This window comes from Aedes aegypti, chromosome 2, assembly GCF_002204515.2.
Source record: "Aedes aegypti strain LVP_AGWG chromosome 2, AaegL5.0 Primary Assembly, whole genome shotgun sequence".
Taxonomy (NCBI): Eukaryota; Metazoa; Arthropoda; class Insecta; order Diptera; family Culicidae; genus Aedes; species Aedes aegypti.
Genome location: NC_035108.1, coordinates 36,568,527 through 36,582,218, shown reverse-complemented (window position 1 = coordinate 36,582,218; position 13,692 = coordinate 36,568,527). Strand labels below are relative to the sequence as shown.

The 13,692-nt window shown below is 43.5% G+C and overlaps 1 protein-coding gene across 4 annotated transcripts in view; it reads right to left on the bottom strand.

Annotated features, from left to right (window-relative positions):
- Positions 1–4,881, bottom strand: part of LOC5569899 (protein starmaker) — a 56,550-nt gene extending 51,669 nt beyond the window's left edge. For 3 of the 4 annotated variants that reach the window (XM_021840558.1, XM_021840559.1, XM_021840560.1), the window contains exon 1: positions 4,133–4,880. In XM_021840558.1, coding sequence (XP_021696250.1) covers positions 4,133–4,177 — 45 coding nt within the window. In that variant the 5' untranslated portion in view covers positions 4,178–4,880. Of the gene's footprint in view, positions 1–4,132 lie in introns of all 4 variants that reach the window. The other variant, XM_001658748.2, reaches the window with a different exon arrangement.
- Positions 4,882–13,692: the final 8,811 nt, after the last annotated feature.

The following is a 13,692-nucleotide window of genomic DNA, read 5'->3' as shown; positions in this document are numbered from 1 at the left end:
GGAGGAATTCCTAATGAAATCTCTGAGGTGTTTTCTGTGGTTCTCCTTCGAAAAATCCATATTGTATTCTTGAGGCTTCCTTAATGAAATTGTAGGGGTAATTACTTGTGAAATAATAAATCTTTTTTTTTTTTTTTTTTTGAGTGTTTTGAAGCCATTTAAGACCTACTGTTAGAAATGAATTCAAATTCATTCAAAATTAATAATTCGATAATCATTAGTATTTAGGAGTTTTTTTTGTTGAGCCTGGAAGAAATTAAGACCTGGAAAAAGCCTGGAAATATCAAGGAATTTCATTTCATTAATCGAGTAGACACTCTGATTTGCTTCTGCGAAGTTTTGATGATTAATGTCGAAGTGAGACAAAAGATAGGGAAATAACACGATCTCTCGTGTTATTCTAAATTGGTTACCAATGGCTTTTACGGCGAGATCATAAATTAAGCGAGATTTGCACAATTTATAAGCAAACGTATTTGAGACTTAAAAATATTTATGAGAAATATCACTTTAAGTGAAACATCATAAAATCGAATAAGTCTATCAGTACATTTTGGTTGTTCTTGTCATCTTAAAGTTCATAAAATTGTTTTGTTATAATTTCCGAAGAGTTTGAATGTAAACGTAATTTTCAATCAATCAAGGCTGGTAGCAACTGAGTGTCCTAAAAATACAAAATTCAGTAACATTATGCCTGAAAATAGAGACCAATATGACCAAACAGGAATCACATAGAGACCAAACAAAAATCAAAATGGATTCCTCAGAGACTAACCACAAATTTCCACTCCAATGAAATTTTATTTGTTTAGTTCGTGGCGACATTACAATAAGTATTGCTGCTGGTATGTATTTTTATGAATCAATTCAGGTATTTGCCCAAATATCTTATTTAGTAAATGCTTTGAAGACTTCCCATGGAAATCATCCAAAAATTATGTGCAAAAGGCTTTCTAAAACGCAACCTGAAAATTATCTAAGAACAATCCCAGAAATTGTTCCACCAAAAATTCCTCCCGTGCTCAAAGATTTCCTGGGATAAATGCTGGACAAATTCCTCTAACCATCCTTTGAAAAAATAGTTTGACCAACTTTTGGACGAATTCCTGAGAGAATTGGTGGTGGAATTTTTGTAGGAGTCCCAGAAAATATTCTTGAAAAAAAAACTCTAGGGAAATCATTAGAATAATTCTTGAAGTTTTCATTCGAGAAATCTGAGCAGTGATTCCTGAAAAAAAAATGTGAAATAATGTAAAAGTTTCTCACAGTTTTTTTCTGTAGCCTCTATAATTTTTCACCAGCATTCATAGCAAACAGAATTATGAGAATTGTTGTCTGGCTTAAAAAAGATACTTTAAAGACCGTTGGGGTCAAAACCTGCCAAAATTCGATTTGCCAATTCATTTTACTTTTTATCTTACGATATTCAATATTTTTGTACATAAAACACTATGGATGAATACACTCGTATATAATTAGGTATCTGTGACTTCTGTAGATAAGAAAACCTTTTTATTTGTGCCAGGTATGTTCCGACAGCTCCGAGGAATGTGGTCATTTGTCCAATGTTATCAAAAGGATTCGGGCGGCACCTCAATCTCCATGATTCGTCAAATAATAAGTGGAAATCGTCGTAACAAGATTCAACGAGCATCCAGGGTTGAGCTGGTCACACCGGACATGTTCCGCATATCCCGGTGGAAATGGACAATTCCACAGTGCTGAAGAAACCATCCATGCGCCATATCAAACTTCATGATTTGTTAAAACAATAATCCTGCAGTACAGTGACGATTTAGGACCAACCTAAGGTAAGGTCATGTACCAGATGCCTTCGGGGAAGTTACTATGTTCTTATTATTTCAAAACCATTCGTGCGACACCTTAATCTTCATGATTCGTCAAACAATGAGTGGTATTAGTATTTTAAAAGTTCAATAGCCATTTTGGATCGACCTGGTCACACCGGACATGCTTCGAATATCCCAGACAAGGTGATCATTTTCACAATGCTGCAGAAATCATTTATGTGATATATTAAACTTCATGATCTGTTATAACCAGTGCTGGGAATGGTAATAGTAGTAGGCTTGAATTTCGCGAAAATCACGTGGCTCTCTCACTACAGTAGTTTAAAATCGTGAATCTCATCAAGTAGCCTATATTGGGTATATGATTTTCTCTAAATCAATAGTGTCATTGAAGGCTCTAAATGCGGGAAATGCAGCGGGAAATAGAACATTTTTCTACAGTAATTTTGGGTTGCCCTTAGCAACGAGTGTTTTGCAATTTTCAAGGCTTTTTGCCTACAGCAGCGATGGGCGTGAGTTTCACTGGCTTCGCTGACTGTGATTGGCTTTGTTTGACTACTGTAGAGTGAATTTCAGATTTTTTCCCAACCCTGGTTATAACATTATTGAAAATAGATATCCTTTAGTTTAGTCTGGATGGTTCCGGGTCATTTGGCCGAATGCCGTTTGGCTAAAATTGAAAATAATATGAACTACAATTAGCATGAATTTTCAATGAATTTCAAAGCTGAATTTTAAAGTTGAACTTCCTAAATGTAAGCAATTCAGTACGCATCGTACCTTCGTGCTGTGCGTACACGAATTCTCTCTGCTCTTGGAAGTTTTCTTAAAAACTACCTAAAGCAATAAAACAGTACTTTTCAGTGCTACAAGAACAGTGCTTTTTAGTGCTCAGATTAAAAACGATTCTTTTCAGTGCCACTAAAACAGTGTTTTTCAGTACTATTTTTTTTACTATTGATCCCTTTACGATCCTTGTTTGGACCCGTGCCTTCGATTTTTCGTTGGACCCGTTGGTGAAAGGTAGCGGTGGTAATCTTTCTTGGACACCGTCTTGGGAAAAAAAAAACCTGTCGAAGGTCACGTCTTCTTTCGTTTATTCACTAAACATGGTATCAACAACAAACAAAAGGAAGGGTGAATCTCTGAATTCACAACTTCCTTCAAAAAAAATTAGATTTAAAACTGTCAATAAACGTGGCAAGAATGGAAGAAAGGACGTTTCCCCGGAATGCAAACTTTCTTCCAAAGGTGAAATGAATAATTGTATCGAAATAAGCAATCATTTCGATGTCCTAGACAAATTTCCCGAACACCAAATCGAAGCAGTCTCTAGCCCATGCTCTTTGATTCAAGTGAGGAAGTCGTCTTGAAAGGTCTCTTAAGTGACTATAAGTCATCTGAAGAGATCAAAAATGGAATAAATGATTTACTTGGATTTTCCCCACTCCAAGTAACCATTAGGAAAAAGAGAACCCAATCTGATGTTCGGAAAGGGCTTTCTCAAGAATATTATTTAGTTCACTTTAACAAAAAAGATTCTTCTTCTTTCTGGCGTTACGTCCCCACTGGGACAGAGCCTGCTTCCCTGCTTAGTGTTCTTATGAGCACTTCCACAATTATTAACTGAGACTATGCCAATGATCATTTTTGCATGTGTATATCGTGTGGCAGGTATGAAGATACTCTATGCCCGGGCAAGTCGAGAAAATTTCCAAACCTAAAAGATCCTCGACTGGTGGGATTCGAACCCACGACCCTCAGCTTGGTCTTGCTGAATAGCTGTGCCTTTACCGCTACGGCTATCTGGGCCACAACAAAAAAGATCTCAATAATATTAAAGCATTAGAACAAGCTAGACTTATGTTCGATGTCCGTGTGACATGGGAACATTTCCAGAACTCCACTCAGTGCCGTCGGTGCCATCATGGTGGGGTCATGGTCAATGCCGCATGTATGTTGAGATAAGCAACACATATTAGAGTTTAAAGGTATTTGCTCGCCTTACTAGTGAATTTAGTATTTTATTTTTTTGCAAAAAGTGAAGTGTTAAAGTTCAATTTGTAGTGTCAACTTGATGTAAAATCAGTACCCTGTACGAATAATAATTTGAGTCACTGTATATTATGTTTGTACCAAATCGACTCCGTAATCGTAAGGGGGAGGGATTGGAGAGCGAACGTTTCCATCGCCTTATTGGGTAAACGGGCCATCTAAAAGATAACTGTATAACCCACTGACTCGCACTGCATTCGTTCGTTTGGCCTATTCCCTTTCCCCCTATATCTTCCCATCTTCCCTCCCTCAAGACGTTCACTTACCTCCTTACTGCCGGACATTCCACTGATATACACTTTGATAACCATTTTGAAGAACTTCGCCTTTCGGTGCTCGGAATCGAACGAAACTGCTTCTGACTTTTCTTCTGCGCTTCTCACTTTACTGACCGCTCTTTACCCTTCCTAATATTCAGCTCAGCCGTGTCGTCGTAAGTCAAGCTCCTCCTCACTCGGATCAGCAATTTCGGCAGCAGACGAAAAATATTTTACTTTTCCTTCCACACCCCAAACCGTTGAAGATTTTTTTTTATTTTGGCTAAGCACAAATCACTGGCTTCTAGAGCTTCCTATTCCTGAACCGCATAAAAGCAAACGCTTCTCTTCTGATTAGGCCAACACACTGAATTTCCCCCGAGGGCGTTTCGATTCACGCAAATTCCGCACTGAACTGAGGATAAGAGATGAGACACACCCGCGACAAAACGAAACCGCTCTTCACGAGATCCGAAAATTCGTTTTGCGGTATTACGGAAAATTTTCCTCCTCCTTTTTGTTTCCAATAAAGGCAGTGCTTCCGGCTGCTTCTTCCGATGATGATGCACTAGACCTTTCCTCCACTAACTAAACTTCTCTGGCTTTGCTGGCTGACTGAACTAACCAAAACTTTGTGGAATCGGATTTTCCTCCTACTGTCTCGATTTGACGATCACTGATGATGGCGATGATGGCTGTTTTCTTTTTCCTGCATCGACATCGCGAACGTTTTTCATCGAACTGCACTGGTGTGTGCGTGTGTGGGTGACATTTAAAAGCGAATGGGATCTAAAGCCATAGGTATCGGAGCGAAGATAGCGAACTTGAACAAAAGATGATTAATGCAGGGTGGGTGTACGGCTGTCAACTACAAACAAAGCTCGCCTAACAATCATCTCTCACACGGGCCGACCCAAACAGCACAGGTCGAACGCGGGCCATGCCAGACAGCAAATGCTGATGCATTTCAACACTCAAACAGCGGGATGCCTAGCAGCGTTGTGAGCCAAACGAATACACCCACAAAACATGTACGGTAGTCGAACCTCGTCGCGTATACCCCCCTGGATTAATGTACAGACAAACAGACGTAACTCTGGCGAAATTTCAATTGGGAGTGGTTTGGTTATCACGATAAATGGTTTAAGTGCCCTGGTGTAGATGTATTTAGGAAGCACACAATTTACACTTTTTCTCGGAATAGTTATTTTGTAGACGGCCAAGAGCATTGAAAAACATGATAAACTTTTTTTCCTTCGAAAATGTACACTCAGGCAAATGGACTATCGAAATGCATAGGAACCACTTATGAAAATTCACCACAATAAGTCGGGTTGAAATTCATAGCTTTGCATTATGAAACCGAACTTTGAAAACAAAAAAATGTTTTCGCGGCAACCTGGAAACGAACCAAGGGCCTTGCGATCGTTGGGCCCGTGCGTACAACACGCGCCTATCGACGCGTTGATGTGAGATGATGCTAAAACGATACCGTACACCTCCGTTAATTTGAACAGTACCTCATTCAAACTAGTGATCCTATATAGAGAGATACGCGGAAGTAAAATGGAAATATTTGGCAACAGACCAGCAGTGCTGATTTTGCTCGGCGTCGAGAACAATATTGTAACACGGACATGACTTCCTCATCGCTAAAAATATTATTTTGTTTCGTTATTGATCTTTGAGCTACACATTCAAACTAATAAACAGCCCAAAAAATCAACAACTAAAAATCGCATTGAAAAAAAATAATAAAGAAAAATATTTCATTTATTTTGCTTCATACAAAATTACTTTTACCGAAATAATTTCAAGTGGATAACATTACTACTCAAGAAAAGTTCAAAACAAACATAACGCATGTTCGTTTGGCTCACACTTTGACAGCTCTCGCTGCTCGATTGGCTCACACTTTGACAGAAATGTCAGCTTCCGCGATTCTCTCCTATAAAGGATTTCTAATTCAAACCATCGGGGTTCATTTTTAATTTGAACATCCAGTCACCCTAGAAACGTGTTTCTGGTTACCTCTATCACTGTTTTGTTTTAATTCTGCGTTTCGTTCCACAGCGTTCCATTCCACTTTACTGTGTTCCATGAGCTAAATGACGTTTGAACCATTTTTAATCTCAACGATGTGCAAATTAGCGGGGTACAGATTAAAAAGTGTTCAGATTAAATGTGGTCAAACCAACGGGAATACCCGGTACATAAAGCGATCGTATTGCAATAACCGTTCCTCCTTTCATAAGGCAAAATGTATGCATTTCGATAGTCTAGTTCACAGCGTGTACGATAAGTGAGTTAAAATTTGAAAATTCTCGATTACTTTTTCAAATCGACGTAAGTAACTTCCATACGGTTTTGAGAAAATTGATTGAGAAGAACCACAACCTGTCTCCTAAAACTGTTTTAAAATTAATCACCCTTTAAACATTTTTTCGACGTGTACATTGCTTAAATTTGCTCGCGTTGCAACGCTGTGGAACGGAACGCAAAATCAAAATAAAACAGTGAAAAAGGTTACCAGAAACACGATTCCAGGGTGCCTAGATGTTCAAATTAAAAATGAACCCCGATGGTTTGCATGAGGTACCGTTCAAATTAGCTTACAAACTGTATTAGTTTCCAAAATAGCGACGGCCTCTCTGTTATACATTTCGGACACCAGATATACATTTTGGACACCCTCATGTGAATATAATGGACAGGGGCGTTATCTCAATATCCATACAATGATTTCTTAAAAAGACGATTGTTTCATAAAACTTTCAGAGTTTACTTGTGACTTATGCATTTTTTTCGCTTATTGGATGTGTATATTAGTGATAATCAATAATTTCATTTAATGCAAGCAAATATCATCAGATCCACGAGAAAAAGCCTGCAAGTATGCATGCATGCGACATTCCAGTGTATTTCATCAGATGGCCAAATTATATCAACAGAACAAAAACCATAATCTATTTTGGACAGAGGCGCGTCCACGTTCGAAACCATGGGTAGGACAAACATTGGCAAAGAAAAAAGTTAATTCTGGACTCGGAATTGAAAGTTACTATATTTGAGGGGATCAAACGCAAAGGAGTGTAAGTGACACTATTCTACTATTTCCAAGCATTCTAACAATATTTTCAGGCGAAGTTTTCGCTCAACAGAAAAAATAACATCATTCTTAGAATACCGGCTTGTATTTTGAATCCCACACAATTTGTAAAGAATGAAAAATTGCTGAAAAAACTTCAAAGTAGTAAAAAACCTAGTGTTTGTGCAACGCAACAATATGTGCACCAACCCTATTCTTTGTATCACACACCATTAAAGAGAAGCAAAATAAACGATCAGTACGTTCTATACCTCCGCCATGGCAGGACGGTCCAAAACAAGGTTGTTTTATTTTAACTAACGACAAAAAGAACACAACGTAGGATCTAAACCATTCCCGTGCGCGATCATAATTGGTGCCGTGACCAGGATTTCGGTCGAAGAACGTTCCAGAAAGCTCCTGCGCGTTCCGCCATTGCACTATCTGGAACAATCACCGCTGTGGTTGCGTCATTATAGTCGCCATCCCTGGGGCAGATTAGGAGTCGCTGTGCGAAGTTTCTGCTGATTGAATATAATTCAAGGCTCGATTTATCGGGCGCAAGGTAATTGCCTGTCCGATTTTCTTCGTGGGTTTCGCAGGTGCCCTTTAGATCGTTGTTTCTTTCATTGCATGCACTGTTCATCCTTCCTCGTTTTTCGGAGATATCGGCCTCTACGAGTGGACTACGCCGCCCGGACAAATTGCGCCATTGCTGCTGGTGATCCTGCGACACTTTTCGCCATCACAGTCCAGTTCTTCGGCGCCATATCTTCTGGAAAGTGACGCCAAGCCAGCCCATTGTGATACCTTCTGTATTGAGAAGCTTCTGGAACTGGTGATTGTTTCGTCACTGGCCATTGTGGCGACAATACGACTGCTTCTTTCGACGATTGTTCCTGCTGCTACGCCATCCTACTTGCACCTGCTCGTTCAGTGAGGCCTCTAAAGGCATTATTCTGGATTTTTTCTGGATATTTGCGACGCCGTGTCGAATTAAAGAGGAATTTGTGGATTTTTGCTGCACTTTGTCATCGCTCGTGCCGCTTTGGGAACGTTTTCGACACCGTAGACCAACGGTTACCCACCAACGGCATTTTCGTCGATTTTGAGTGTTTGCTGCTGAAATATCGACGTCCTACAATCTTTTCTGCGATTTGGATCACGAATTGCACGGACGGTGCTCGAATTTGGTCCAGCCTACGGTATTTTGAAGATTCAAGGCACGTTTTGCCTTGGAATAGGTGAGTACCTTTCCAAGTGGCTATATTTTCTATCGTCCGGTCTACCGTGGTTTCTTTTTTGGACAGTTTTCTGGAAGTTTCTGGATTCGACGACCACGTCCTGACCAACGAGTGCCAAATATGGCGGAACGAGAAGTGCTCATCGGCAGGAGAGATACGCTGCTTGCTGCTTTGGGTCGGGCAGAGGCATTCATCGAAAACTTCGACGCTGGAAGGGACCAAGGCCAGGTACCGCTAAGGTTGAGCCACGTGGACAACATCTGGGCCAACTTGGAAACGGTGCAGGGTCAGCTTGAGGATACTGAGAGGACGGTAGAAGGTAGGGCATTGCATGCTGATATCCGTGCTGGTTATGAGACCCAGCTTTTTTCAATAAAAGCAGACTTACTTTCTAAAATGCCTCCCACTTCAATTAACGCTCGCAATCCTTGTTCCGCTCAAGCTAACTCTGCTCTCTCTGGGATCAAACTTCCGACTATTTCACTTCCGGAATTTGATGGCGACTACCAGCATTGGCTCACCTTCCACGATACCTTTGTCGCGTTGATTCATTCAAACGCCGATCTTCCCGACATTCAAAAATTCCACTACTTGAGAGCAGCTGTCAAGGGGGAAGCTGCTCAATCCATTGAGTCGATTGCTATCAGTTCCGCTAACTATAGTTTGGCTTGGGATGCGCTCAAGAGTCGTTACTCCAATGAGTACCTTATGAAGAAACGCCATCTCCAGGCGCTCTTCGACGTTCAACGTATGAAAAAGGAGTCTGCTGCTACCCTTCACAGTTTGGTTGACGAGTTTGAACGACACGTAAAAATCCTCCGGCAACTGGGAGAACCTACCGATTCGTGGAGCAGCGTTCTCGAGCATCTTCTTTGTACGAGACTACATGATGACACGCTTAAGGCATGGGAGGACCATGCGTCGACGGTGAAGGATCCGAACTACACCTGCCTCATTGAGTTCCTTCAACGGAGAATTCGGGTTTTGGAGTCCATTTCAGTGAATCACCATATGCCATCGGGATCCACTCAGCCTACTGCGTCGTCGTCGAAGAAGCAACAGCCGATCATTCGTCTTTCGTCGTACTCGTCCACTGCTAGCACAGCGAAACGATGTCCTGCTTGCAATCAACCGCATCCGTTGGCCAGATGTTTCAAATTCCAACGTCTTCCGCTTTCTGAACGCCAACAGATTGTCAACGCGAAGCGTCTGTGCACTAATTGCTTGAAAGTCGATCATTCCAATCGCAACTGTCCATCGGAAATGAATTGTAGGCATTGTAATCGGCGTCATCATAGTCTTCTTCACTCCGCTGCCCCAGATGCCAGCCGCAGGTCCTCAAGCGATAGCGCAACGGTAAATTCTCCGACATCAGCGACGCCAGTAGTTCAAAGTTTTTCGCCAGTAGCTCAAAGGTCCGAACAGTCCTTGGTGACCGCTACAGATATCGTCCCAGCGGTTCAAACTAGAGTTCCTATTCACCATTCAAGGGATAATGTGTTTCTACTCACCGTCATTGTGAACATTGTCGATGCCTTTGGCCAGGAGCATCCAGCGCGAGCGCTTTTGGACAGCGCGTCTCAGCCGAACCTAATAACCGAGCGACTCGCTAGTGTTCTTCGTCTGAGGCGTAGTAACGTCAATATAACGGTCCAAGGAGCAGGTAAACTATCCAAACCAGTGCGGCAGTCGGTCTACACCGAGATTCGGTCCCTGAATCAGCAGTTTTCATGCGGCGTCAACTTTCTGGTGATGGACAAGGTTACAGCGGATTTACCGTCGCAACATATTTCTACGGCAGGGTGGAATATTCCGAAAGAGCTTGTTTTGGCCGATCCGTCGTTCAACAAATCGCAGCCAATTGACATGGTACTCGGAGCGAAGCATTTTTATTCTTTCTTCCCCAGTGCTGCTCGCTTGCAGTTGGCCGCCAATCTCCCAGTCCTCGTGGACAGTGTCTTCGGTTGGATAGTAGCTGGTTCTTCTACGCAAGCCCATCCAGATCCTACTTCGGACAAAGCCACGTCTAATTCTGTGACCATTTCGATGGTGTCCCTTGAAGAGAGCATCGAGCGTTTCTGGAAATCAGAAGAATTGATCCTCAACGATGGCTATTCGGTGGAAGAGCGGCACTGCGAAACAATATATCAGTCCACGGTCGAGCGCAATGAAGAAGGTCGCTATGTAGTTCGCATGCCTCGTCAACCTGATTTCGATCTCAAGCTTGGAGCATCGAAGTCGAACGCCCTTCGGCGTTTTGAGCTCTTGGAGAAGCGGCTCGATAGAAACTTGAAGCTCAAGGAAGATTACCACGCATTCATGCAGGAGTATTTGGACCTTGGTCACATGCGCCTCGTTGGAGCAGACGAAGCAGAGCCTCCTGTGGCTTACTACCTTCCACACCATCCTGTATTCAAGGATTCGAGTACGACCACCAAGGTTCGAGTCGTCTTTGATGCTTCAGCAAAAACTTCCACAGGCTACTCCCTGAACGAAGCACTTTCCGTGGGCCCGGTGGTTCAGAACGATCTATTAGACATCATGCTTCGTTTTCGAACCTTCAAGGTGGCCGTGGTTGGCGATATTGCCAAAATGTACAGGCAAGTTCTACTGCATCCCGACGACAGATCGCTGGTTCGCATATTCTTTCGTTTTTCTCAAAGCTCCCCTGTGCAAATTTACGAACTGCTCACTGTAACATATGGTTTGGCACCGTCATCTTATCTCGCAACACGTACCCTACAGCAGTTGGCAGATGATGAAGGCCACGCGTACCCTCTCGGTGGCCCAGCGTTGCGAAAGAGCTTTTACGTCGACGATTTTATCGGAGGAGCACAATCAGTTGAAGAGGCCATTCGTTTGCGAACGGAGATGAGTGAACTGCTGACCAAGGGTGGCTTCGAATTACGAAAATGGACTTCGAATGAGCTCGAAGTACTCAAGGGTTTGAAGGATGATCAAATCGGCACGCAGTCGTCATTAGAGTTCAGCCCCAATGAAATCGTGAAAGCTTTAGGGATATGCTGGGAACCTGAGAGCGACACTTTGCGTTTCGACTCCAGCATCAATTTGGACATTGAACCTCCCACAAAGCGTTTCATTCTTTCTGCTATTTCGCGACTATTTGACCCACTTGGCCTCATCGCACCGGTCGTCGTCAAATCCAAGATTTTGATGCAGGAACTCTGGCTATTATCTTGTGGATGGGACGATCCCGTTTCAGCACAAGTCCAGCAAAAGTGGGAGAATATTCAGCACGATCTTCCGAATATTTCATCGTACCGTGTCAACCGCTACGCTCTTTTACCAAATTCCGCTGTGCAATTGCACATATTCTCCGACGCCTCGGAGTCTGCGTACGGTGCATGCATTTACGCCCGCTGTGAGGACATGAAAGGACAAGTTCGGATTTGCCTGCTAGCATCTAAGTCCCGAGTAGCACCTCTCAAACGAGTGAGCCTTCCACGACTGGAACTCTGCGCCGCTGTACTAGGTGCTCATCTTTATGATCGGATCAAGAAAGCCATCAGCATCGAGGTTTTCGCCACGTTTTTCTGGACGGATTCAGCTATTACGTTGCAGTGGATTCGGTCACCTCCAAATACATGGAAGACCTACGTTGCAAATCGAGTTTCCGAAATTCAACACTTCACTCATGGCTGTGCTTGGAACCACGTCAGTGGCAGCGAAAACCCCGCGGACCTGGTGTCTCGCGGAATGACTGCATCGGACTTCATTGAAAGCAAACTTTGGAGTAGTGGACCCGATTGGTTAACACACCAGGAAAATGAATGGCCGACATCTTTACCTCCAAGTGCACCCGAAGCGGATCTCGAGGTTCGAACGATTTCTGCGGCAGTAATCGCAACATCATCAATCAATTCGTTGTTTCTCCGATGGTCCTCCTACACTCGCCTTCTTCACGTTGTCGCCTATTGCCAACGGTTCATCAGTAATTGTCGTGTCAAAGCTCGCACTCAATCAAACGAACTCCAAGCTAAAATCGTTAGTCTTCATCCTCGACAATTAGCGGAAGCAAAGGCGACCCTCACTCGCCTAGCGCAAATCGACTCTTTCCCCGCCGAGATCAAAGCCATACAAGAAGGCCAAGTAGTTGGAAAGCGTTCTCCCCTTCGAAGGTTGAGCCCCTTCATCGACACAGAGCGAGTAGTAAGAGTGGGAGGCCGTCTAAGTCTGTCTCAATTGCCCTACCAAACTAAACATCCTGCCCTTCTTCCCAAATCGCATCCTTTCACGCGCCTAGTAGCTGAGCATTATCACAAAAAGCTGCTCCACGGCGGCGGGCGCGCTTTACTAACAGCTATGCGTGAAGAATTTTGGCCAATAGATGGACGCAGATTGGTTCGAAGCGTTGTGCGTGCATGCTTCCGATGTTGTCGTCTTAACCCTGTGCCCGTTCAACAACAAATTGGTCAATTACCTGCGTCCCGAGTGACGCCCAGTCGTCCATTCAGTATAGAGGGAGTTGATTATGCCGGACCGTTTTACCTTAAGGCTATCCATAAGCGTGCTTCTCCCACCAAAGCGTATTTATGCCTCTTCGTATGTTTCGCTACGAAGGCGGTGCATTTAGAGCTCGTCAGTGAACTGTCCACATCCGCTTTCTTGGCTACGCTTCGCAGATTTATCTGCCGCCGTGGCCGCCCGTCGGACATTCATTCGGACAACGGCAAAAATTTCGAGGGGGCTAAAAATGACATCGCCGAATTGTTTGCCTTGCTTTCCAACAACCATGCCGAAATCGTGTCGTCCTGTGGCACTGAAGGTATAACATGGCACTTTACACCGCCAAAAGCCCCTCACTTCGGCGGATTATGGGAATCGGCCATCAAAGTAGCGAAGAAACATTTGTACCGGCAGATCGGCTCGTCGCGCCTTTCCTATGAGGATATGAGCACCGTCCTGGCACAAATCGAGGCCGTAATGAATTCTCGCCCACTGCTTCCATCGAGCGAGGATCCCAACGATTTGGCTGCCTTGACTCCAGGGCACTTCCTTATTGGTACATCGCTTCTCGCCCTGCCCGACCCCGACCTACGCAGCATTCCGACCAGCCAGTTAGACCACTACTGGAAGCTTCAAGCGCACATCGCGAGGTTTTGGCAGCATTGGCAAACGGAATACATCCAGGAACTCCAAAAGGATACCAGGAGTTACATGAGGAACGACAACTTTCTGCTGGGACAGCTCGTCATCGTCGTCGACGAGCAACAGCC